The 26,913-nt window shown below is 34.8% G+C and overlaps 5 protein-coding genes across 6 annotated transcripts; 2 read left to right on the top strand and 3 right to left on the bottom strand.

Moving 5' to 3' along the window:
- The first annotated feature begins 1,434 nt into the window (after positions 1 to 1,434).
- Positions 1,435 to 8,011, top strand: LOC105767346 (cellulose synthase A catalytic subunit 1 [UDP-forming]). The gene is made up of 14 exons (XM_012586842.2): positions 1,435 to 1,681; positions 2,162 to 2,357; positions 2,460 to 2,641; positions 3,127 to 3,241; positions 3,343 to 3,529; positions 3,833 to 4,099; positions 4,236 to 4,581; positions 4,955 to 5,092; positions 5,194 to 5,319; positions 5,606 to 5,818; positions 5,911 to 6,175; positions 6,417 to 6,613; positions 6,705 to 7,055; positions 7,145 to 8,011. The coding sequence occupies exons 1-14, from the start codon at positions 1,601 to 1,603 to the stop codon at positions 7,730 to 7,732; spliced, it is 3,252 nt and encodes a 1,083-aa protein (XP_012442296.1). The 5' UTR covers positions 1,435 to 1,600; the 3' UTR covers positions 7,733 to 8,011.
- An 841-nt stretch (positions 8,012 to 8,852) lies between these two features.
- Positions 8,853 to 10,632, top strand: LOC105767352 (uncharacterized protein At2g34160). The gene is made up of 5 exons (XM_012586852.2): positions 8,853 to 9,162; positions 9,460 to 9,508; positions 9,840 to 9,902; positions 10,005 to 10,069; positions 10,365 to 10,632. Exons 1-5 carry the CDS (start codon positions 9,052 to 9,054, stop codon positions 10,443 to 10,445), a joined length of 369 nt encoding a protein of 122 aa, XP_012442306.1. The 5' UTR covers positions 8,853 to 9,051; the 3' UTR covers positions 10,446 to 10,632.
- A 197-nt stretch (positions 10,633 to 10,829) lies between these two features.
- LOC105767351 (adenine nucleotide transporter BT1, chloroplastic/mitochondrial) lies at positions 10,830 to 14,723 on the bottom strand. Its single transcript, XM_012586851.2, has 3 exons — positions 13,558 to 14,723; positions 11,628 to 11,789; positions 10,830 to 11,546 (listed from the first exon to the last, which is right to left on the bottom strand). The coding sequence occupies exons 1-3, from the start codon at positions 14,092 to 14,094 to the stop codon at positions 11,070 to 11,072; spliced, it is 1,176 nt and encodes a 391-aa protein (XP_012442305.1). The 5' UTR covers positions 14,095 to 14,723; the 3' UTR covers positions 10,830 to 11,069.
- Positions 14,724 to 16,172: 1,449 nt separating this feature from the next.
- Positions 16,173 to 19,272, bottom strand: LOC105767350 (protein SUPPRESSOR OF GENE SILENCING 3). Its single transcript, XM_012586848.2, has 5 exons — positions 18,150 to 19,272; positions 17,749 to 18,043; positions 17,363 to 17,607; positions 16,664 to 16,824; positions 16,173 to 16,516 (listed from the first exon to the last, which is right to left on the bottom strand). Exons 1-5 carry the CDS (start codon positions 19,128 to 19,130, stop codon positions 16,291 to 16,293), a joined length of 1,908 nt encoding a protein of 635 aa, XP_012442302.1. The 5' UTR covers positions 19,131 to 19,272; the 3' UTR covers positions 16,173 to 16,290.
- Positions 19,273 to 20,795: 1,523 nt separating this feature from the next.
- On the bottom strand, positions 20,796 to 26,239 carry LOC105767348 (eukaryotic translation initiation factor). Of its 2 annotated transcripts, none has more exons than XM_012586845.2 (9): positions 25,757 to 26,239; positions 24,981 to 25,052; positions 24,605 to 24,700; positions 24,218 to 24,442; positions 23,577 to 23,674; positions 23,234 to 23,321; positions 22,674 to 23,024; positions 22,343 to 22,585; positions 20,796 to 22,239 (listed from the first exon to the last, which is right to left on the bottom strand). In XM_012586845.2, exons 1-9 carry the CDS (start codon positions 25,934 to 25,936, stop codon positions 21,223 to 21,225), a joined length of 2,370 nt encoding a protein of 789 aa, XP_012442299.1. In that variant the 5' UTR covers positions 25,937 to 26,239; the 3' UTR covers positions 20,796 to 21,222. The 2 variants fall into 2 exon arrangements, with proteins under 2 accessions (XP_012442299.1, XP_012442300.1); XM_012586846.2 differs by having other exon boundaries at positions 24,218 to 24,430.
- Between the last annotated feature and the right edge of the window lie 674 nt (positions 26,240 to 26,913).

Below are 26,913 nucleotides of genomic sequence, written 5' to 3'. Positions count from 1 at the left end.
TTATTTTCATGGTTTTATATAAAATAATTAAAAAACACTATTTGAAATAATCAAATCCAAGGATGAAACCATTCGTTTTTCTCCAAACGATCATATAATTCATCACTCTACCTATAATTCATTTAATAAATTGGCTCTATAAATATAATTTTATATAGATATTTAATGAGAATAGAACAAATATATTTTATTCTATTGTTGTTGTGAATATGTTAATAATTATAAAAATAAATAGAAAGGAAAACAATATTCTATTGCCTAAACAACTATACCATATGAAGTAATATCAACTTGTAAGATTTAGTATTTGAAAATAAATATTATAAGCGATATTCCAACGGGAAAATGTAGAATATTTTTAAAGAATATCAACTTGTAAAATTTAGTGTTAAAATAATTATTATTAGCGATATTCATATTTTTTTAAAGAAAGAATGTATATGATAGTTTAATTTGGTCCGGTTATTTGAAAATAATTGAGATATATAAAATACTTTTTTTTTTTTGCTTCATATTTGTATCTTCATATAGTTGAATTTTTTAAATATATTTTCATTTATGTCCGATATCTACTTTTTGTTAAATAATTATATTTATTTATGAAATTTAAGATATAGTATTAATTTATTGATGTTTTCAAACCTATATTAATTTATAATAAAAATAATTAAAACTTAATTGATTCAATTAATCAAAATATTTTCACCAACTAAAACACATTTTTAATAAAATTTAGAGTAAATTACATCACTAGATTATTAGTAAGTTTACGTTTTAATCACTAAAGTTTAAAATGTTTCTAAATGATCACTGAACTATTCGAAAATCTTTATTTAAGTCACATGGCTATTAATTTTTTTGTTTTTTTTAAATTTGACCCGCGAGCTTGAAGCAACGATTCGGCGATCGATATGGTGGATCAATACCCTTCGACGAGTAGAACAAACCTTAAATGACGGTCAGTGTTGAAGAGCGGAAATAAAAGTTGTTTAGATTTAGATTTGGATTTTAATTTGCAGATTCATTACGCTCAAAACTGTTTCATAAAAAAATATTAAATTAGTTTAAACAGTGCCAACGAAAAAAATTATATAACTTAAATTAAAAATATTGAATAATTTAATAATCATTTTATAACTTTTTAAAATTAATTCAATAAAATTTCACCAATTAAAGCACATTTTTAATGGAATTAAATAAACATTTCACTAATCATGATGACGCCATAATGTAATGGTATACTTGTAAATTCATAATTAGTTGAAATACAAAAAAAAAAAAACTTAGGAGTATTATTTGAGTCCACCGACAGCCATAGGAGCGGCATATGCGGAGTAACGGTGAAAATTGTTAAAAAGACAAATGAAATAATAAATAGTTAAATAAAGGAAAGTAAAAATCAAGTGATAAAAAGCACAAGGCATTGAGCCCAAGATCGAGTGAACCATTTCATAAACATAACATTATAGCTGGAATGAGTAAAGGGAAGATGGAGATGGCGTGTTGAAGGGGAGAAATTGCCGACAGCTTTTTCTCACTTCTCTTAATATCTATAATTTTCATTTAATACTCTTCCCTTTTAATCTGTAAAAACAATATCATGGAAGCAAGTGCTGGAATGGTGGCCGGTTCTCACCGGACTAACCAGTTGGTTCGGATTCGTCATGATTCTGATAGCGGGGTTTGTCTATTAACCTCATTTCTAATTTCATTCTTTAGTTTGATTTTTCTGTTAGCATTTCTTATTGCATTCTTTAGTTTAATTTTTGTTGCAGGAATATCCTTTATTTGGATTGTGATAGATCTGAGTTTGTTATAATAGAAAATGACTATAAAAAGTTTAAGTTATTATAATAGTTGTTACGATCTAAATGTAAGTTGAGTGAATGTTAATTCAGAGTTTGGTTGACTGAGGAACTGAATGACTGGATAGTGAACATAATCGGATCTTGAGATTTGGTTCTGATTTAAGGATTTTTATCGCCGACACTCATCTGTAGAGTCTGGTCATTAGAAGTTCTTATTTAATACTTTGTCTTATTCAATGTCGATGATTTGCTGTGGCTATTTGGTTTTATGTTTAAGACGATGGCTCTGTTTGGTTCAACTGCAAATTTTCAGAAGATTTCTAACAGCGTTTAATTGTCCTTTCTAAATGCAGCCTAAACCGCTAAAGAATTTGAATGGACAGACATGTCAAATCTGTGGTGATAATGTTGGAGTTGGTGCTGCCGGTGATGTGTTCGTTGCTTGCAATGAGTGTGCCTTTCCAGTTTGCCGGCCTTGCTATGAGTATGAACGGAAAGATGGGACTCAGTGTTGTCCCCAGTGCAAGACTAGATACAAGAGGCAGAAAGGTTTGTCTGTTTCTTTTTATGTTTCTGTATCATTTCCATTTTATGATTTGGCTTCTAAGATTTTATATCATGTGCAAAGTAAATAATTTCTGAATATTTCAGGGAGCCCTCGAGTGGAGGGAGACGACGATGAGGAAGATGTTGATGACTTGGAGAATGAGTTTGATTATGCTCAAGGACTCAGTAAGGCTAGGCGGCAGTGGCAGGGTGAAGATGTGGATCTTTCTTCATCCTCGAGACATGAATCTCAACAACCAATCCCTCTTCTAACCAATGGCCATACAGTAGGCATTTTATGTGCTTCTGTCCCTATTCATGTTATGAAGTTTGCAACAATGCGATTATTTGTTTCTTTACTATCTACTTGGTGATCAAGCTGTGTGCTGTTCAATTCCTGAGTTTCAGTTCCATGGTTGGAAAACTCAAGCCGTCCATTATGATTTATCCTAATCAGATTTAATTGACAAAATCATTTCATTCTTGCTTGGTTTTGTAGGATTTATTACCCTCTTGCCAAATTTTGTTTTAAACTTTTCATATGTTCACAGCAGTTATATGCATTGCAATCTTGCTATTTTTTTTTTTGTTCATTAGCCGTTTAACTCTTATGTATGGCCCAGCATGGTTTGGTTAAATCATAAGAAAAACTTTTTGTATTTGGGAAAGTTACTAGCTTTGCTAATATATTCTCTGATGATTATTACTAAGAGATTCATTATTTCTGCTATTTAAATTGTCATTTTTCTAACTGATAGGCCAACATTTTCAGGTTTCTGGAGAAATTGCTACTCCAGACAATCGATCGGTGCGAACAACATCAGGTCCTTTGGGCCCTTCTGAGAAGAATGGCAGTTCTTCTCCTTATGTTGACCCAAGGCAACCAGGTAATTAAGTTATTGGGTTTGTTTACAAGATTTTTTTCTCTTTCTTTTTTCCTTTTTGAAGGGTTTATCATCTCAATTAATATTGTTATCTGTTCTTGTAGTCCCGGTGAGAATTGTGGACCCAACGAAGGACTTGAATTCTTACGGCCTTGGGAATGTTGATTGGAAGGAAAGGGTTGAAAGTTGGAAACTCAAACAGGAGAAAAATGTGATGCATATGAACAATAGATACCCTGAAGGAAAGGGAGATATAGAAGGAACTGGTTCAAATGGGGAGGAATTGCAAATGTGAGCTAATCTTGTCTGGAATAGAACTTAAATTAGTTTACTATGTTCCATTGAGTGCTTTTTTATATCTTAATGACCTTATAAATCGCGTTAAGTTTATATTTTTCATCTTGAATTTTGTTTTTTCATACTTAATTTTTTGGTTAAATTTTATTTTGGACTATTTTCATTTTTATATTTCTATCTATAGATGCAAGTTGTGTCCATTCCTTTTGACTTTGTAGTCCTAATTGGTATGGTTTTTTGCTCAGTTGATGTCATCTATGCATTTCATTTTGAACTTTGACGGTTCTTGTTCCACAGGGCTGATGATGCTCGTCAACCTTTGAGTCGTGTGGTGCCTATTTCTTCGTCTCACCTGACCCCTTATCGTGTTGTCATCATTCTCCGTCTCATCATTTTGGGCTTTTTCTTGCAATATCGTGCCACACATCCCGTGAAAGATGCATATCCATTGTGGCTAACATCTGTTATCTGTGAGATTTGGTTTGCTTTATCTTGGCTTCTAGATCAGTTTCCAAAATGGTATCCCATTAACCGTGAGACCTACCTTGACAGGCTAGCTTTGAGGTCAGTCCATTACTTCGCTGATGGTTTGTTTCATATGTGGCTGAAAACCTCCTTTGTTCCTTTTGTCTGCCTATGTGTATTTTTGGTGCTGTTGTCTGTTATCATAACATTAATATCGGTTGGCTCTGTTTTCTAGATATGACCGGGATGGGGAACCATCACAGCTATCCCCTGTAGATGTTTTTGTCAGTACAGTGGATCCACTCAAAGAGCCTCCACTTGTCACAGCGAACACTGTCTTGTCAATCCTTGCAGTGGATTACCCAGTGGACAAAGTAGCTTGCTATGTTTCTGATGATGGTTCAGCTATGCTGACTTTTGAAGCCCTCTCTGAAACTGCTGAGTTTGCTAGAAAGTGGGTGCCTTTCTGCAAGAAACACAGTATAGAGCCTAGAGCTCCTGAGTTTTATTTTGCTCAAAAGATTGATTATCTAAAGGACAAGATAAAGCCTTCTTTTGTCAAGGAGCGTCGTGCAATGAAGGTCAGTGTAGAGATGCCTAATTATGCTTATGCACGTGTTATGTTTGTTGGGTATAGACCTTATAATGATTTCGTTAATAAATTTCCTTTTTGTTGTTATTTCTTGGTAAGCTTTGCTTGAAAACAGTCACTACATTCATATATATATATTTATATATTTGCAGTTTGACACTGCATAAATAAGTAAATAAAAAACTGAAGAAAGTATTCCGCAGAAGGCTTAAGTGGATTCCAACCGAAGTACAATGAAAATTTTTAGAACACGAGAAAATAAAATCTAAAGAAATGTTTCTTCCACTCACTACTTCCTATTAAAACAGGAAAAAGATGTCACATTTTCTAACTTTAAAAGAGGTGAAATTTTCTTTCGACAGAGAGAATATGAAGAATTCAAGGTGCGGATCAATGCCCTTGTTGCCAAAGCTCAGAAAATGCCTGAAGAAGGTTGGACAATGCAGGATGGAACGCCATGGCCTGGAAACAACCCGAGAGATCATCCAGGAATGATACAGGTATTATCCTTCAACTGAGTTGCATTCCAGTAAAGTTTGTTCTGTGATTACTTACTATCATGGTTCTTTCTATTTTCTAATGTAATTTTGTGGAACAACAGGTGTTTCTAGGACATAGTGGGGGACTCGATACTGATGGAAATGAGCTACCTCGCCTTATCTATGTTTCTCGTGAGAAGCGACCTGGCTTCCAACACCACAAAAAAGCTGGAGCCATGAATGCTTTGGTATGTGATTCTCTGCCCTTTTTCAATTTCACTATGCATCTCTTAAGCAGCCACTGATGTTCTCTGGTCATTTTCGGGGACTACATGTAACCACAGTGTTTTAGAGCATACCTTGGCAATAATCCTGCCTTGGTTCCTTCGATGGATATTCTTTACTGAGGAATGTGTCATGTAGACATATTGGCCAGTTTTTTGTCAGGAAAATCCTTTTAGACCTTCTGCGGTTGCAACTTTGTAGGGCTATTGTCAGTTTCATTTTCTAATCTGGCCATCTTTTGATTCTCAGATTCGAGTTTCAGCTGTTCTTACCAATGGGGCATATTTATTGAATGTCGATTGTGATCACTACTTCAATAACAGTAAAGCTCTTAAAGAAGCAATGTGTTTCATGATGGATCCTGCCTATGGAAGGAAGACGTGCTATGTGCAGTTCCCTCAACGTTTTGATGGCATTGACTTGCACGATCGATATGCCAATAGGAATATTGTGTTCTTTGATGTATGACCCGTTAATTTGGCTTCAGGATAGAACTTGTTTCAAATTACTAGTTAATGGGGGACGGTAGTTCATTTTGTGCTTGTATTTTGCAGATTAACTTGAAAGGGTTAGATGGCATCCAAGGTCCTGTCTATGTGGGAACTGGTTGCTGTTTCAACAGGCAAGCTCTATATGGGTATGATCCGGTTCTGACAGAAGCAGATTTGGAACCAAATATTATTGTTAAGAGTTGTTGTGGTTCAAGAAAGAAGGGAAAGAGTGGGAATAAAAAATACATTGACAAGAAGAGGGCAGCTAAGAGAACTGAATCGACCATCCCTATTTTCAATATGGAAGACATTGAGGAGGGTGTAGAAGGTGGGCTTTTGGTCGAAACTACTCTATTACTTTCTGATTTTTATCTCTAATATAGTACTAGATCCTATCATTCTATATTGCATATGATACAGTGTGGGTTCTTCCCTTTTCAGCGTGGCTGTCTTAAAATTTTTATTATATCATATTTTTCCAGAATCAACATTATTCAAGATCATGCAGTTTGTATAAAAGTATTGCCCATGGTCTGACTGGTCTCAATTTCATTTATTATTTTCTGCAGGATATGAGGAAGAAAGATCTCTTCTCATGTCTCAGAAGAGACTAGAGAAGCGATTTGGTCAATCCCCGGTATTTATCGCTGCTACCTTCATGGAACAAGGAGGCATTCCACCATCAACCAATCCTGCAACGCTTTTAAAAGAAGCAATCCATGTAATTAGTTGTGGATATGAGGACAAGACTGAATGGGGCAAGGAGGTCAGTTGTGAAGTATCATGGCCTTTAGTAGTGCCTTACCTGGTTTCCCTTTATATATGCATTAACCCTTTTATTTCCCTCCTGTCACCAGATTGGATGGATTTATGGTTCTGTTACAGAAGATATTTTGACTGGTTTTAAGATGCATGCCCGCGGGTGGATATCAATTTATTGCATGCCTCCTCGTCCAGCATTCAAGGGATCTGCTCCTATCAATCTTTCTGATCGTTTGAACCAAGTGCTTCGATGGGCCTTGGGTTCTATTGAGATTTTGCTGAGTAGACATTGCCCCATATGGTATGGTTACAAAGGAAGATTGAGGCTTCTGGAGAGACTGGCATACATTAACACCATTGTTTACCCCCTCACCTCTATTCCTTTGCTTGCTTATTGTATGCTTCCTGCCTTTTGCCTTCTGACAGGAAAATTTATCATTCCTGAGGTAAGTGATTACTAGAGCTTCCCTTTTTCCTTTGAAACTGATTTCTACCCCTGCAATCATCTAATGTTGTTGCTCCAATCTTTACGCAGATAAGCAACTTTGCTAGCATGTGGTTTATTCTCCTTTTCGTCTCCATTTTTGCTACTGGAATTCTTGAGCTTAGGTGGAGTGGTGTCAGTATCGAAGACTGGTGGAGAAACGAACAGTTCTGGGTCATTGGGGGGACATCAGCTCATCTCTTTGCTGTTTTCCAGGGTCTTCTGAAAGTGCTTGCTGGAATAGATACCAACTTCACTGTCACTTCAAAGGCGTCTGATGATGATGGCGATTTTGCCGAACTTTATGTTTTCAAATGGACATCACTTCTCATTCCTCCAACCACAGTACTCATTATCAACCTGGTGGGCATTGTGGCCGGCGTGTCGTATGCTATAAACAGTGGTTACCAATCCTGGGGTCCTCTTTTTGGCAAGCTTTTCTTTGCCATCTGGGTGATTGCTCATTTGTATCCTTTCTTGAAAGGTTTGGTGGGTCGTCAAAATCGTACCCCAACAATTGTCATCGTGTGGTCTATACTTCTGGCTTCCATCTTCTCATTGCTGTGGGTGCGTATCGACCCCTTCACCTCAGAAGCTACAAAAGCTGCTGCTAATGGTCAATGTGGCATCAACTGTTAGTTTCGTTTCCGGATTATTTTATTCCAGTAAACCCTAAGTTGGATATTGTGTATATAACCAAAGGAAAAAGAGACGTTGCAGCGTTACATGTGCATGATATAAGTTTATGGGGACCTAAGACCAGCCACCCTATTATCTTTTTGTTCACTTCTATTCTTCTACATGGTATTGCTGATGAAGTTTGATGTTGGTGTTGTGTAATTTTATAGGTATATTTTTTTCATTATTATGTAGAGATATTTATTCATCCAATGTCATGAAAGGGACTTGTTACTGTTCTTTTTTGAGTCCATATTTTATTTTTGTTTTAGTTGATCATTCATATGAGACTGGAATAAAGACTATCATTAAGTTTGGGTTCCAATTTCCAAAGATATTTCTTAATGATGTTGTGAAATCTAGTCTCTGATTCTGCTTTTATGTTTGATCATTGAATGCACATTTTAAAGAAGATAATGTGCCAACCTAATTTGCCTTGGATTGTCTGAAAACCTTTCTGCCGGTGGATTACTAATAAAGATATGCGTATTTATATTGTATGTGATATATTTTAATGTCATAATTGTGTTTGAAGTGATAACACAGTAATAATTCGGTTTTTTCTTTTCTTTTTAAACAAGAATGTAAATGTTTAATCATAACATTTTGTTTGTCAGTCAAGTATTTTTAAGTTATCAGATAATAATTTATAGCCACACTTTAGTAAAAAGAAATATGAAAATAGATTTATTTTAACATTGATAACAAAAACAGGCTTTTTTTTGCAGGGTTGATTCTTTTAAGAGGTGATTTAATTTATTTATAAAAATATTATATAAAAATTATAAAATTGTATAAAAATAATTTTTGAATTTTTATTTTTCTTTTAAGTATTTTACTAATTGAGTTGATATAAAACTCAATCAGGATACAAAACTCAGTTAAAATATATATATATATATATATATATATATATATATTTAGTTCAAATATAAATATAGACAATAATGCAAATTTATATGTAAATATAAATAATATAATACAATATAAAATTCTATTATTTAATGTTACTTGTAAAGTAAAACCAATTTAATTAAAAAAAGATGATAAAATAAAATAAACGTCATATGATACTGATACGTATCATATTGTTTGAAACCAAACCAAATCATCGATTCTATCGAAAACCATGGAAAACCCCGATAAAAGAGGAGGGGTAGTGGTGAGATGGGGTTGAATTCAAGGGTTTTTGAGCCCTGAAAGATCAAATCTCCCCCCTCCCCTTGTGTTTCGTGGTGATCAACAGTTTAGGGTTTTTGTTCTCTTTCTGAACAACAAAAATGGTGGGGACTACTGAGGGAGTGGATTCATCTGCCTCCAACAACAAGAAGAACCGTATCCAAGTCTCCAATACCCAGAAACCCCTTTTCTTCTACGTTAACCTCGCCAAGGTTCCTTCACCTTTTTTTTTATCTTTTCTCAATTTTTCTCTCAGTGATCATTTTGACGTGCTCCGAAAGTTGTAGCAGTCTTCTGTTTTTAGTCGTTAATGAATAATAGTAGCTTTAATATTATAAGTTAGGGTTTTCATTTGATTTCCTATTCGGACTTTTTGCGGCTTTCTGTTTGATTTGCTGGATGTTTATGATCATGATTTAACCAAATGGGAATTATAAGAACAAAAAAGAAAATGAACAAAACAGATTCTTATTGGTTGCTTAAACGATTATTTTGCTCCTTTTTTGCAGAGGTATATGCAGCAATACAACGAGGTGGAACTCTCTGCTCTTGGAATGGGTATTCTTTTTTTGCTTTTCTTCACACTTCCATTCTATTTCACCTTGTTTTCTGTTTAGATTTTGAGGGATTTGAATATGTCATTTACATTGATAGCTTCCTTACAAGGAACAAAGTGAACGTTTTGTTTTATAAAACATAGGTTGAAATACAACACATTACCTTGACATACATACATACATGCTATGTGTACGTCATTTATGGCATGTAATTTATGCTACTGTTGCAATGCCAGATTAGTACTCTTAGTTTAGAATGTTGGGAAAAACATGTACCGATTCTTTGCTTTTTCCTGTCTTTCTTTACAACTTGGTTTAAATGCTGCTGACAGCTATTGCTACTGTTGTTACCATTGCTGAGATATTGAAGAACAACGGGCTGGCTGTCGAGAAAAGTAAGATTCTTACCTTAACAAGATTACTTTTAGCTTTCATCTCATGTTGAGAACTCAAAACTAGTATCATGATATATTATATATGTTTGCATTATATGGCAGAAATCATGACTTCTACCATTGACATGAGAGAGGAATCAGGGGGACGACCAGTACAAAAAGCAAAAGTATGTTGCAAATACATATGTAATAATTTACTTCTAAGTTAAGTTTATCCCATGGCTCACACTAAATACATAACACTTCTGTGAATTGGTAGGTTAGAAAATGGGATGAAACATCAATTCATTATTTTGTCATTTTTTTCCCCACAGCTATTGAATGGTGTTAATATATAGTAAAAGTCATCTGTATTCCTTTCATCCATTTTTAATCATTTAGATCTCTTATATTAATTCTCATGAAATGGTTGAACTTATCTTAATATAAGAGGCTGAAAGCCAGCAATTTCTTATATTGTAGATTGAAATACTGCTGGGGAAGTCAGAGAAGTTTGATGAGTTGATGGCAGCTGCTGCAGAGGAAGCCTTAGTTGATGAGTAAAGCTATAAGTTAAGAATAAGATGTTTCCTCAGTTTTAGCTGTGTTACTTGATTGTGAGTATCTTTTAATAGCTATTTTCTTGCTTGCTTGTGAGTGAAGCTTAGTCATTGTGATGATGAGATTTTAGGAATTTTTGTAAAATACTATGGTTCTTTGTTATTCAAATATTATTCGAATTTGTTGCTAATTCCTTTCTTCTATGCCCTATATGAACTGGGTTAAGCTTTTGGTTTTTCCATTTCTTTCAAGATACTTCTAAATACGGTAAAAAGTTAAAAGAATAACACTTTTTATACACTCGATAACATGTCAAATGACTTGCACAAAAAGAAAAAGGATCACAAAGAGTAAAATCCCACTTAAACAAGTTACCAAAACAAAACATTGCTCAACAAGTCTTCTCCATTCTTCAAAGAAAACAGTATGCCAACTAATTTTACTTTCATCGTCATTTCTTACCTTGCAAATGCCGCTAGCTGAAACTGATCCCTCAACAAAAAAATAAATAATTTAACAGGAGAAAATTGTTTAAAAATAAAAAATAAAAAGATGAACCTAAAATGTATGCCATCTCATTCTTCAATCCCAAAAAGATGAGTTCTTTATTCCTTTTAACCAGAGACTCTATGCTTCATCTTCTTCTTCGTCAACCAGTATCCTCTTGCATGCTTCATAGCACATGAAAGATATCCCAGCAGCAGGTACTAACTTCATGCAACTAGGACCCAAACCTTTATATAGACCTTGAATCCCTTCTTGTTCAAGAATGCTTGAAAGTGCATGTATCACATTCTTGTAGACCTGTCTTCCATGCAGAGCTCCAACCTGCATGTGCTTACGTGCCACCTCGAGCGGGAACGTTGCACTACTTGAAATAGCACCAGCTAATGATCCGATTAAAAGAGTTTCAATGTTCCCAATTTTTTCCTCTTTAAAAATTTTGCGGTAAACCTTCCGTAGAGTATCATATGCAAAATAATTAGTGGCAGCATACGGAATAACTCCAATGAGACTAGGAGCAAGACCTCTATAAAGTTCAGCAGGGCCCTCCCTTTGCAGTATTTTCAAGAAAGCATCGAGTATACCATCATACATATTCTTCTGCAAGTAGACACAGGTCCCAGATTTAAGTGAAAACAAAAACTTCTAAACTGTGAATTGCAAATTTTAGACTGTGTTTACCTCAATAGTTAGTCGAGTCTTAACTAACTCGAGAGGATAGGTCACCAAAGTTGAGCTGACTCCAGCACAAGCCCCTGCAACCAACGAGGGAGGAATCGGAATCTTTGATACTTCCCCTGGTTTGAGTGACAAAGTCTTATTCACGGTATCGAAAGCAAATAGCTGCAGTACATGGGAAATTAAATATATGAATATGTCAGGAATAATTGCAACTCTCATTTGACTAAAAAAGACAACTATGTTTCAAGATGAATACAGCATAGAAGCATAATATGCAGAAAGATGCAGCTAAGCTGTTTTGCTATCATTTTGCTGCAGAAAAAATCATTAGCAATAGCCAAATCATGTTCATTGTCCGAGGCCTTCCGTTAGTTCTGTATGACATCAGTTCATGTGATGCATACAAGGACAAAGCTTGCAAAACTATTATTGCAAAAAGCCAACAAGAAAACACCCCTGTGGCTAGTAATAAGAAGAAAAATGCAACCATAGATTAACTCTTAGAAAAGCTTGCTTAAAACATTCGTGGGTTCTACTATAAAACTGAGTCAAGGAATTAAACTGTAAAGCATAACCAACAATGACAAAGTAGCAGAAGTGATCTACAAAAGAGGCATAAAACTCATGATGGCAATGTTCACTAACAAGTGATAAATGAAGAACGATGCCCGTAATTGTATTCTCCACTTCTTTCATATGTTTAAAATTTCGATCATTGAGAAGATAAGAACCAGAAAGAATATTTCAGAAGAAGGGCATATAAAGGCTTGTTTACAACCTAGTTATGAATCATGTTAGGAGTATTGAACCATGGAAGATTGATGCCAACAGCTCAACACTATTAACCTACATGATAAATATTACATCTTCAATGGTTCTGCCAGGGACAAAACCATTTTACTAATATGTAATTTTACCATTATACTAATATGTTAGGAGGGGACAATGTGCAAATTTACCATTATACTAATATGTAATTTCATAAAATTTAAGGGACCAAATGACAAATCTAATTTTTTTTGTTGGGGGGAGGCAAGGCCACTGCCAGCTCCTCTTTGTCTTCTTCCCTGGGTTCCACACATCTCCTTGTATAGTTTGTTCATGTTTAGGATGATAAGAACCATAAAAGAAGACTATCCTTAGTCAATTACACATTCAGTTGATGATATTTAACAAGATAGAAACAGTTGACACTTGACAGCAAGTAGATGTTTATCAAAACATCTAATATATACTCAATCTTGCGAGGACAAGAATGAGAAGATCAAGAAGATAACATCACTAAGACATGGAAACATCATTCAGTGAGAATTATTTGGCTTTGAATGGAGCAGAAGGGTGCAACAGTATATACATAAAATTTTCATTATGATGAGAGTTCTTATTCTTCTTTTCTGTTATGCTGCCTTAACATCCATATTGATGACATGTCCAAAAAACAGAGCAGTAAGAAAATGAAACATCAAAGTTACTTCCAGAGGTTGCCACAATTTTCCAATGTAAATTAAGCTTTGTTTCATTATCCAACCAATCAGAAAACAGCCACTTTAATCTAGTTAAGGTGACAATCTACCCTTTTGCTTGAACAGATAGCCTAACAGTTAAAATGAAATTATAAACCAATACAACAAATATACATATGAAAGTAGCGACCGCAGCACTCAGTTTACAACCACAGTAGATAAAAACAAGAAATGCAGTTAGACACATTAACAGACATGAGAAAGGCTCGCATTTAGTTAAATCCGAATCATTCACATTCAAGAATACCTATCGAACCAAAATACTTTATACTGCATATACAACATCACAAAGCTCAAAAACCAAGCAAAGTGATTAACCAACATTGCAATATTCAATACCACAAAAACGATAAACAAACTGGATAATATTCATAAAAATACCATTTGTAATTCAAGGGAGTTTTTACCTCTATGGCCTTGCTAGGTGCAACTCGAATCACATTAATAAGGTTACCCCTAAACAACCCTTTCCACCCATCATTCTGCAATATATTATGAAACACCTCAGTTGTGGAATTCCCACTACTCCCAACCATCAAATGGGTCCTTATTGTTTCCAATGGCGCAACACAAGTCCTTGAAATCGCCCCAGCTATGCCACCGCTTATTAACCTCCTTAATGAAGGATTAGGAATCTTGATTTTCAGTTTCAACTCTAGTTTCTTTTTCTTCTTAGTCGACGCCGCTTCACCTTCCGGTAATTCTATAACCCGAAACGGTAAATACTTGACAAACAAATCGGAAAATGGTGGTTTGGTTCCGTCGTTACGCGGATTTGGGGAGTTAGGTGAAACCCCAAATCCCATTCCCATTTGACCAACGCTAGCAAATAAGCCACCTGGATAAGAAGTATTTGGCTCGAGACTCCATTGAGAACCCAAATCACATATAGAGAAAAGCATATCTCTCTTATCATCAAACAACGCCATTCCTTTATTGCTCATTATTGGGATAAAAAAAAGAAAAAAATTAAGAGAATTATTATTTGAAAAAAATAGTCTTCCTTTCCAGGGTTATTGAATACGTTTTCTCATTGTTCTAAGATAAAATAACTGTGAAGTAAAGGTTCGACTTTTAGCAAACACGCACATAAAAATTCCAACTTATTTTCAGAAAATCAAATTTTTCGTAGAACCCAAAGAGAAGAAGCGATAGAAACGAGAAACAAATGCAAATAATAATAATAATAATAATAATAATAATAATAGAACCCTTAAAATGGAAAAGAGAGGGGGGAAAAGAGAAGGAGAGAAAACAAGGAGGGTAGGTCAATGAATCTGATTCTCACAAGCACGGGTTTCCTTCTTTTTCTTTTCCCTTAAATTAGAAAATCAAAACACAAAAAAGGAATATAATTAGTAGGGTTTGCTTTTGTTGTACTTAAAAAATTCCTATCATACAAATGGAGTGATTTTGAAGCTGAGCTCTACTCTCTTTCTCTTCTGTAGCTATGGAGATTTCAGTAATTTGCTGTGTTTTGAATATTGATTTTTACGGGAAACTGCGTAATGGGAATTGCGTTATTTTATTATTATAGTTTTTATAACGTTCTTTGGCTCCATCTCCATGACTGGTTTTGCACCTTATATTTTTTTTGCAGTGATATTAGCACCAATCTTTTAGTGCTACTTTTTATTTTGTTATTAAAATGATAGTGCTGCATGCAGTGCCATTCGATTCAGTCTACAAAACAAGGCGAACAACACATCCTTGAATCACGCTTATATCATTTTTGCCATTTATTTTCTTTTCGGTAGGATATTTTTTTACCATGTTTATAATTAACCTAATATACTTACTTCAATTATATACATAATAATTAAATAAAGATAGTAAATGAATTTTGAATTCACCCGCTCTAAAGTGAATTTTTCTTTTAAAAAGAATGTGTACAGGGTTTGGTAGATTTTTTTTATAATTGATATAAAATAATTATGATAATTATTTATCTTGCTTCACCCTATTCTATTATATGAAACGATTTTTTATCTTTATATATATTAAAAGATAAAATTGTAAATAATATGGTACAAAAATATTTATTTGTTTTAAATTTAATTTCTTTTAAAAATTATATTTAAATATTTTACTTTTCATCAAAAAGATTAAAAATATTAAAGAACCAAAAACTAAATTTAAACGAAGTAAGATGGAGATGGATACATCCAACATGCAAAACGTGATAATAATTTTTAAAGTTAAATATTTATAGTGAAATGGTGCATTTGATTGAACAAAGCAACCGATTATGGAGCAGTGGTAGATTTAGCTACATCAACTCATATTTGGAGGTGATCATGGGTTGGGCTACCCAACCCGGCCCGACGGCCCGCCTAAAAAATAGAAAGATTCGGGTAAAAATATAGGGCCAAAATATGAGATTGAGCAAAAAAATTAGGCCCATTTTGTGTAAGACTTTTTTGGCCCGGGCTCGGCCCGAATTATATATTAAATATATATATTTATTTTTAATCAAATATACTTTTTATTAAATATATATATTTTAGACTTTTAATTCGAATTATATATTAAATATATATATTTTTAATCAAACATGGGCCGGGCTGAGCTCGAGCTTAACAATTTTCTTTTGGGCCAGGCTTAGACAAATTTTTAGGCCCATATTTTAGGCCAAGCTAAGCCCAGACCTAAAAAACAGGCCTAAATTTTTATCTAGGCCTGACCCAGCCAACCCATGATCACCTCTACTCATATCACATTCCATTGCCATCTCTACAACCAAAAGTGTTCATAATCAAGTTCGGTTAAATTCAACTCAATTTTATATATGGTATTGGTACACTTCATATATATAAACACTAATGTAATGGTAAGACGCATGGTACTGTCAAAGAAAAAACGTAAATTTAGAGGAACAACTACCAATATATATAATAAAAAAGACTAATCTAAAATCATTCGAAGCTCGTCCACATATTTTTTACAAAAGACTTATACTATTTTTAATTTAATATGTAATTATTTAATATGTTTTATTAAAATTCTAAATAGACAACGGATATTTTAATGTTTATATTTTAGTATTATATTATTATAATATTAAGTTTTATATGCTATTGAATCGAACTCAGAAGTCTCGCCCATATTTTAATCAAATTTAATCTATGTAGAAAACAATTTTAATATATATATTTGTCCATTCCAGGCATAGTAGGAGTATACTTCTCCATGAGACGGCTCAATTCCGTATCAAACTCCTTTTCGAGCTCAACTTCTTCCTGCCAATGCCTCTGTCTCATTGCAGCCATCTTCTCTTTGTGTACGGTAATCAGCTTGTCCCTCTCAGACACAAAAGCTTCCATCTCTTCGTCCTGGAGCTTTATGAATTTTGCAATTTCATCCGCCCTACAAATGAAACAAGAAAGAAAAATGGGTTATCTCATGATTGATGTAGACAAATTAATAAACAAATAAACGGAAGGTGTAGCAGCATTTTAGCATGTTTCGATCCGATTACACATGGAAATTCACATTAGCATCAAAATTACATACCTACGCCTGTATTCCTCTGTATTTGAAGTATTAGGAGTAGATTGCTTGACAAACTTCTCACGCTGTTGCTGCTGTAGCTTCTCAAACTTCTCCTCCTCCTCATCCCTTGCTTCATGAATAAATTTGATTTGTTCCTTGAAGAATTGTTCTTGGAAATCCATCTGCGAAGAGCAATATACAAAACAGTTAACATCAAACAGAAACTAGAGAATAGCAAATAGAATGTAATTTATCAAGTACATGGAAAAGTTCAAGGGAAGACACTAACATGCTCTGAAAGAGACGGTTTGGACATGGACGTTTTTTCGAGTTAAAGCATCTCAAAGTTCTAAGGCCACACTAAACTGCTTGGTCCTACTAAATAAAAATGAAATGCTACCTGGAATTTTCCTTGGAGATGCAAAATTTTCATATTCATCTCCACCAAATTTTTATATCCAAAAATAAGATCACAGATGTATAAGCATAGCAAACATATAAAGATACTAGCAAAGTTTTCATATTCATCCCTGGCTAGTTAAGATAAATATGGTTGCAAAGATATGATCAACCAGTAACTTACTAAAATGAAGTTATGTTCTATGGTATAAATTAGTAATTAGTACGCCACAACCATTACATCTAGCAACAAATCTGTGAAGAAAGCCACTAGCTTGCATCTGCATTTAGATGTAAATTATCAGAAACTAAAACAATTACCTCTTCCTTGTTCTGTTCGTGCTGCATTTTGGTTCTCTGTCTCACAATCCTGTTCTCCTCCATTGTCTTCCGGAGCTTTTCGCTCACAACACCAAAAGACTCTTCAAGGGCAGTTTTGAGCCTTTGCTGTATAGCAAACTTGTTCTTGTAAAAAATAAGCTCCTGGTTGGCCTCGCTCATTTGCCTGATTTGATTAACAACCATCTCTTGATAAGATCTCATCTCAAATTTGAGCTTAGATTTTCCTAATCAACATAACATTTACACACAAGTGAATTAAATGCATAAGAATCGGCAGAAAATAATAAAGAAACTTTTCGTGCAATAAAGTTATCTCGCAGTTTATCCCTGCATGCAAATAACCATTGTCTTCAGTAGGAGAGAACCTTGAGAATGTTGGTTGAAGATGTCCAGATCTTCCTTGTTTGCCATGTAACCATAGAGTTGGCGCGTCCCACCTGGATAAAATAAGACCTGACGGTGTTCCCAAGCCTCTCTATCCGTTCCTTGCTCAGCAAAATGCTTATGCAGACGCTCAGCTTCTAAATAACCTCTTGCTGTGCTCTCAAAAATCAGAAGGCTCATCCCACGATGCCCCTGTGGGCCATATGAATGGCGAGCCTTCACGGCAGCATATGAGCTGAAATAGTCAAGCAGCTCTTGGTTCCCAATACCAATCCACTGAAGTACACAACGCCATAAATAGCTCCTCGGTAATTACAAAGATTTAATTAAATTCCATTGAATTATAACTGGAAAACAGAAATAGTACAAGTTCTCGGGGTACCTTATCATTATCATCTTGTTGAAGCCTTGTATTCATTATGATTACCATAGGTGGCCAGACTATTTCATGATCTTTTTCGTCATCTTTTAAACCCCTCCATTTCCCAAAAGCTTCACCTGCAGGGATAACTGAAGTACCCCTTCTACGCAATTCCTCATCCAAGAGCTCAGCAAGTTCACGATGGAGTTTCACCCTTTTTGATCCTTTAGTTTTCGCATGTGTCCCTAATGGCTGAAGGCCTCGATACCAGTCAATGGCACCAGGACCGCCTTGGCAAGCCGGGCAATGCCATTGCCTTGCTGGGTCATTGATCTCTTCCACGCGCAACTTATCTAAACTATCAAAAAACTTCTTAAACCATCTATTTTTCTTTCTTGTCTCGTGGCTCTTTTGACTTGAATCTGAATCAAATTCATCGGTTAGAAGCTCATTGTCAGAATCATCAGCAGCAACATCATCCGAATCATCCTCAATATCATCAACATCGTTGTCTTTTTCAGCCTCAGCGTTGACATTGTCTTTCTCATATCCATCTTGAAAACCCTTGGATGGATTGGAACCAGTTCTTGACTGCCAATTCCAACCATGCTCAAGAGGCGGGCGAATGACAGGATTGGAAGGCACTTGGTGGTTGTCCAAGCTCTTGTTGACTATTTGGGGCCTTGAATTCCCTCGGCCACTTGCTATCCTAGAATCAGCACCATGATTAGCCCAAGCATTGCCGCCGGTGCCTCTTCCAGGTCCAGCATTACCCCGCATGCCTCCATTCCAAGGTTTAGGGTTGGAATTTTGAGAACCCCATGGCTTTGCACCACTGCTTCCACCTGTATTCTTGGGTTTTCTTTGAATAACTTCCCACTCACCATCATCTTGTGAAGAATCCATGTTCATTTCCGCTACACCATGGCTTAGCTGGTCAACCTTGGGACGAGAGACTCCAGATACCTCTTTCCCTTTTGATCCTCCTTTTCTCGAACTCATTCTCCAATCTTTAAAGCACTAATGCTGGAAACCCTCGTACCGGTGTCTGAAACGCCGGGAAACGGAACGAAAGAAATCAAACACGAATCGGACACGGCGCTGACACAATCAATACTCGCGTGATTCATGAGAGATGCATGTAGACAAGGGAAACTAGAAATGAGGTTTCTTTTTAATTATATATATTAAAAAGGGTAAACTTGTAATAATATGTTCACAAAATTTATATGTTTTATGTTTAAATTATTTGAAGAATTATGTTTAAATATTTTATTAAAAAATATTGAAAATATTAAAATAACATAAATTAAATTTAAACGGAGCCTTTCCATTAAAAAGAAAGTTAAAGCAGAAGTGGGGTAGAAATGGATATATCAACACTTTGAAAGTAATAATAATTTTTAAGAATACATATTTATAACGGAGCGGTGTAGTTGGTGGATCAAAGCACACCAACTATGGAGTAGTGGTAAATTTAACTACATTCAGTGGCGGATCTAGAAATATGATTTAGGGGCAGGTGAAGTCCAAAAATTTTGGGATGGGCCGGAATTAATTATACATTTTTATAATAGTAAAAATTTAATTTTGTTATTTTAATAGTTTATATCTTTATAATTTTTAGAGGTCTAAATCAAAGTTTTATCTTTTTGGGGGTCAAAATATAATTTTATCATTACTAATTTAAAATTTTATAAATTATAAAATACTCAAATAGAAAATTTTTCATTTTAAGGGGTTAAGGCTCCTCTCAGCCTCCTAGATCTGTCTCTAACTACATCAACTCCTATCTCGCTCCATTGCCACCCCTACAGTAAGAAGTGTTCATGATCAAGTTTTGTCATATTCGACTCAAATTTATATATGATATTAATACACTTCATACTTATAAATATTAATCTTCCAACAAGTATTAAGTGTAATGGTAAGATGTATTATACTCTCAAAAAGAAAACGTAAATTCAAACTTTGAAATCAATTTTGCTGAAAGGAACGATTACTAATTCCAAATATGAATTATAAAACAAACATGAAATACGAAAAGAAAAAACTAAAATCATTTGAAGCTGTTCCACGTTTCTTTTACAAAAAGTTGTATTATTTTAATTTATTTATGCTACAAATCATATAATATATAAGACTAATAAGCTCAAGCCAACCTTTTATTTTAATTAATTTAATTTATCTAAATAAATTATTTTAACCTAAACCTTCCAAAGTTGGAAGAATCATCAATACCAATTTTACAAGAATCATCAATTTCATGTGACCATATTTAGTTTAAATTTGTTAGGTTTAGAGGCTAAATAAACGATTTAAACAATTATTTAATTTCATTGAAATTAAACCTAGTTTCACATTTATCTTCATATATTATAAAAAATAATAATTCCAGTGCAAGGAGTTACCATTTAAAACTGTTTCATTGTATAATATTAGCTCAAAATTAACAAAAACAAATAATCAATTTCCAATCAGTAAAACTCAATAATTCGTGCTGGTCTTTGAAAAATCATGATACAATCACCAACCAAACCACAATTTCATAGAAAAAAGAAATTCACTTTAGCTGGCAGTCTGGCACACCAAATATGTACATAACATAAAATGCAAGCATTGTGACAAATGCAGCTCCAAACATTCATGCTTATATAGAGATAAATATATGAAATGAAATTTAAATTATGTTGGGTTCAATTAAAGACGGAACAAAACTTGACCAAGTTCAATAAACTAAATAAATAACTGTGTCAAAAAAACAACTGGATCCCTTAAATGAAGGGAGACCAATTTTCCCCGAGAATTTTGGCATGCACTTTTCCTAAAAGGTAATGTACATGACATTTATGTTTGGATTTCTTTTTTCTCAATAAAACACCTCTATCAACCCGGAGAAAAACATACAACTCAATAAAATTTCACCTGTCCTTTGCAGGTAGCTCTAACTTCATCAATCAAAAATACTACAAGCTGCTCGCCTCGAAGACAGGTAAAACCGGCAGGGGACATTATCTTGAAGTGGTGATAAAAAGCTACGGATGGATGGATGGATGGTCGGACAGATATAGTAACGTGAAGTAGATTGCAAAATTTAGAATAGACTCGTACATGCATCAATGTTGATCGCCTGAGCATCCAAGAGAGCTTTCCCCGAAGGATCTGAGCTAATGATCCTCATTGTTGCATCGAATACAGCTTTCTGATACATGTCATCTTCCATCTTCTTAAGGATTTCCTTCACCACCTTGAAATCTAATCCCCCAGCCAGAACAAGTTTTCCAATTATTTCTCCGAAATTATTTGGTGCTTTCGGCAAGTCAATGCCGATATCATCCAACAAGGCACCATAAAGTAGGCATCCAGTACCAATGTCTCTAGCTGTGAGAACTTCCTTAATAAACAAGTACTCCAGAAGCTTTGAAACGGGTTCAACACAAGGTGGGCTTTTCTCCAAAGCAATGGAGATCGCTTCTTTAACAACCTCAGGGTGGTATGCTGGAGATTTTAGTTCCTCCACGCACTGTAATGCTTCATCTAGTAGCCTAACGCTGAAATATTCCTCTAACAATGCCCGTGTTTTTCTCTGAAGATCATCTGTATTCAGCCTTGCAGCCTGAGTTAGTGGTTTCTCCACCGGAGCAGGTTTAGGGGAAAGAGAAGGTTGTGCAACAGACTCAGCACCTAAAATTGAGTTGGGTGGCTTAGCAGGAGGGGTTGAACTACCCTGCAACAGGGCACTTGTCCTACCACTCATTAGGCCACCACTACCTTGAGGTAATAGCCTTTGATTCATTGAAGTTGACTTATTGACTACTGGTGAGGCACCACGCCCTCCAGACTGGGTACCCAGTCCATCACCCCTTGGCATTGGCCGGCTTCTAGGAACCTCCCAATTATCATTATCCATTCCAGGCATCCTCCTAGTTCCTGGCATTCCAGGCATCATACCCCCAGTACCAGGACGATTGATAGGAAAACCACCAGGACCAGGACTCATTGGACCAACAGAAACAACACGACTATTTCTAATACTTGCAGTAGCGCCTGGACGCAGCCCAAGATTCTTTTCAGCCTCTGAATGGATTTCTGTAATTGTTTTGGCTTTCACCTACAAAAATCAATGCAAAAAAGGGACATCAAAACCCATTAAAATGGACGTCTCAACATTGTATCTAATCTTAACAAAAAATTTGATGGCATTTATGAGTTACCTCCTCACGCCTTGGAACCCAGTTGTTTGCACGCAGATCAAGAACATCACGAACCATAAATCTTAGTCTCGGTGCAAGCTGAGGATTTGTAGTCAATTCCTTCAGTCTGTTGAAGTACACATCATTTATGCGCCGTGATTTTGGGCTCTCATCAAGCTGCTTACCAATAATATTGAAGAACTGACAAATGGCTTCAACATTCTCCTCGGCAGGGCAAGCTTTAGAATCTTGACCCAAAAGTTCCTGTCCAGCAGAATAGGCAAAAAGCTTATTTTAGTAAATTACCAATTATTCAAGTTCGATTGATGAGAAACGTAGTATTGGCAATAACCTGCACAATGTGATGGACTATCTTCTCAGGTACCATTTTCTGCTTCAGAAGCTCACCAATTAAACGAATGTTACCAAGAGTCCGGAGCTTGACCATCCTTTCTTTATCCCTGCGCTCCATCTCTTGCTCGGGAGATGTCATCAACCTCACTTCTTCCCTGAGCTTATCAGCTCCCTCAAATGCCTCCTGGCAGGTATTCAGCAGGACTCGCTTAAAAGTAACTTCTTTTCCACCAGGTTCATCGGATGGGAATGAGGGGAGCTTATCATTAAGATCAAAGCATAAAAGAGCATACATAGGGCAAAATGTGGGTTCCAAAACAGCCTTCTCAAAAATTAAAGAAATAACACCCTGTAAAGATAATAGAGATACCATCAGTGATGTCACTACTAATGTCACTTGCAAATACAGTAACTAGAAGAACACAAATATTAAGTGAAACGTATGAAGCTGGTATGCATATATATACATTCATACAAATAGAATGTACAAACAAGTGCGAATGCACAAAACATTGTGCAGTGAAGTAAAAAAAATAACAAGAAAGCAAAAATAATAACCTTCAAGATGTCAGCTGATGTGATGCCAGAATCAATAAGTTGGCCCTTCAAAAGATCATACTTCTCAGGAGTCAACTTGTTCAATATACTGCACATAAAACAAAACCATTTACAAGAAACAGTAATTAACTATCAATATCATAAAATGATATCAAAACCACTTTACAAGATTTTAAAAAACTGTGAACAATAACTGCATGCACAATAGAAGATAAATTTGGCTATGAAAGAAAAAATATCTTCCCATGTGACCAGCCATTTAAATTAATGGTTTATCAATAAAATCAATAGAATGTGTATGATTCAATGTAAGATGCAAGAAACATATTTTCAATATATTTACCCTTTTACAGTTTTTAGGACACGCTCCTTCTCAGAAAGATTACCCCTTCTGACTGACCATGGCACCTCAGCCTTAATCAAGGCTGGAGTTGGTCCTCCCTGGTCCAACAAAGGAAAGGAATATTAATGCCAAAACCAAATTATAGACATATATTGCTGCAGGAAATAACTGATTCTCCTAAGAGTTACAGGAGTAAATAATATGAACAAAGCAGGTGACAAAGTCCATAGAATGTCATCACTATGTAAAAATTGAGAAAATGCATCGGAAATGAAGCAGATGAGTTAATAAATAATAGAAAAGAAAAATCCTAACTATAAGGTTACCAACACTGTTTAACCATCTATTATCATACATAAAAATTATTAAAAACAAAAAATCAATGGTGTACTCATTCAATTAATTTTCTCTGATTGAACTAAATGCCTAGAGGTCAAGATGTCAAGTGGAGCAGAACAGCAAATGCATCACTAATGCCCAATGTAAATTTACGTACAAAAAGCTCATTGACCAAGTAATATGTCACAAAATGCCTTAAATACCCACCTAACAACCCCAAGAAGTGATATCTCCTGTAACAAAAAGAAAAAAAGGCAAATGATATCTCAAAAACAAAAAGAATCTCGTTTTATGAGAATTACCCCCTGGTTAGAAGAGATTTGTGCCCTTGAGAACTGAGGGTTAGGCTGATCTTGTCGATTAAATTGATTAGCTTCAGGCTGTCTGGAGTCATATCGGTTTCCCGATTCTCTATCCCGAAGTGATTCCCAGGACCTCTCCTCTCCAGTAGAAGGAAACTGTGCTGAGCGGTTGCGCCAATCACGATTGTCAGGCTCAGTATAACGGGTCGGAACCTGATTTGATGACTAGAAAAAGATAATAATAATAAAATAGACAAATGTTAACAAAGAATGACTGCTTGGTAGTAATATTTGGAAATACAGGAATTTTGTCATGGCGGTTTGTTGCTACAAGAATAAGATCGTTAAAAAGTAAAAAAAAAAAACAAGCAAGCACTTAGAGCTTACATTGCTTTCTCCACGAGCCCAGTTCTGATCTTCACCAAAGAGTTCCACTTCAATTTCTCGTTTGATTTTAAGAATCTCCTCAGAAACCTCTACAGCCTAAAGTGATGGCAAACATAATCATATATTCTATACGAAAAGTCAAACTGCCCTAACTTTCAATTCAGTAGAACCAAAACCAATTAGGAAAAATGCTGAACAGCTTATTTGCATGACTAACTCATTATAATTGAAGCAGAATGCTAACAACATTGAAGAACTTCCTTGCATGCAAATAAAGGCATACTGGTTTTCTGTTTGGTTTTTAGATGTAAAATGCAACAATAGGCTGCTGACGCACAGATTAAGTGTATTACTAAGCACAAGTTCGTGCAATTACCTCCCTAAGCTGCAAAAGCTGGTCCCTAGTGTACCGCACACATTCACGCCCATCAAATCGTGAGTCTCCTGCCTACAACAGTAAAGCAACTGATAAATTAGTTACTCATTATGGGAAAAAAGGGTCCATACAATTAAAACATCAACTCAATTGTATTAGCTAATTTTCTCCAAGTAAATAGAATTTGAAACTATAGAACTATATATTATTATCTAATATTTCAAAACTCCACAACTGAATTTGATTGATTTCATATGTTCTCCTGCGTGCTAAAAAAACTTGCCCGTGTGCTGAAATAAACTTTGGGACAAGCATTGCTCTTCAAAAAACGGAATATCTATATTTGTTTCAAAAAATATATATAAGATACTTGGGTTTGTAGGTTCTTTAGGCACTCAACTCAAAAAATTCCCAACTAAGGACTACATTTTTTTTCTTTGTCAAGTACACATACTAAGTGCCCCACCAAGAATTAGAACAAAGCTAAACACATTCTTCCTCTTTTAAATGCCCAAAAGATATCTCCCTGCGCCATTCCATTTAAAGAAAATACAAGTATGCTACTAAACCAAAAAGGATAAGGTTAGAAACTAAGTCACGAAAAACAAAAGATGTAAATGTTTTATCTCAGATAAAATCAAATCTACTATCAAATATTCAATCTCAAAAGAGTAGTGCGTAATAGCTGCTACACTAGCAGTTTAATTTATTTAAAAAAAAAAAGCAACTAAAGTCAACATCAAAAAGGCTAGATCCAAAAAAAACAGGCATATAACCTTGATGGAAAAGGAAGAAGGAGCACCGCCATGAGGAAGGAAAAGTGGAAGATCAGAAGAAAGTGAACCAAAAGATAAAGAAGATGATGACGATGAAGAAGAACCACCACCACCAAGGAATCTACTCCCTCGACCACCACCAGGTCTTAAGCTCAACACTGTCTGATCACCTTGCTGCATACCTCGATTTCTTTTCTCAGGTAAGATCCAATCTCAGCCGTCCGATATATAAAAACCAACAACTCAGCGGTATCTAAAACGCTGAATCTGAATGTTGAATAAGAAGAACCCGAAAAGGAAGTAAGATTTTTTATATCTAAGAGAGAGAGACGTGATGAAAGTGAGTTTCTTTTTTCCTCTCTCTCTTCTGCGGGTGGCGCAAAGAAGAGAAGAGAAAAAGGATGTGAGGACGGTGTTGAGGAAAAACAAACCCTTCTTTGGAAAGGGTTTTTCTTTTCTTCTTTTTTCTCTTTTTTCTTTTTTGAGTCGATATTTTGATTTATATGCATCTGATTCTGAATTATATTTATTATTTTATATACATAATTACGTCTTTATCCCTTAGATTGCCTTTGGCGTTAATTGATAACTTTACCCTTACCTCTGCTCGAAGTCGGAATTTACGTTGTAATATGAGACATTTAAAAATAATAATTTAACGTTTTCAATATTATTAAATCCAACATAAATTCAGTCACAAAATTTATAAAAATACTAAAATAAATAATAAAGAATGTATAATTATCAACTTTAAATATAGTTTATATTTTATTAAATCACTTGATGACTTTTAAAAACTCCTAAAATTTTACGGTTCTCTAGTTATTTTACTATCTGTTTCTCCGGGGAAAACTCATTTGTAATTTAAATTTTCTTTTCCACTTGTTTAATAAATTCCAAAGAGAAATAAATGTAATAAAAAGAAAACTACCATCCCATTGCTAATTAGCGTTAATTACATGATATATGTGGAGTTATTTTACTGGGATAAATATTAAATTTAGATATAATTATAAATAATAAATTTTTATTTTGATTTAATTGTATATATTTATTTGTATATTAAATTAATACAATTGTTTGTATATGCAATATATAAATGTAAAATAGTGTTAACTCGATAATGTTGTTAATGACTTATGAATATTAAATCAAAT

The sequence above is a fragment of the Gossypium raimondii genome, chromosome 5, assembly GCF_025698545.1.
Source record: "Gossypium raimondii isolate GPD5lz chromosome 5, ASM2569854v1, whole genome shotgun sequence".
NCBI classification, from domain to species: domain Eukaryota; kingdom Viridiplantae; phylum Streptophyta; class Magnoliopsida; order Malvales; family Malvaceae; genus Gossypium; species Gossypium raimondii.
This window is presented reverse-complemented; position numbering and strand designations above follow the sequence as displayed.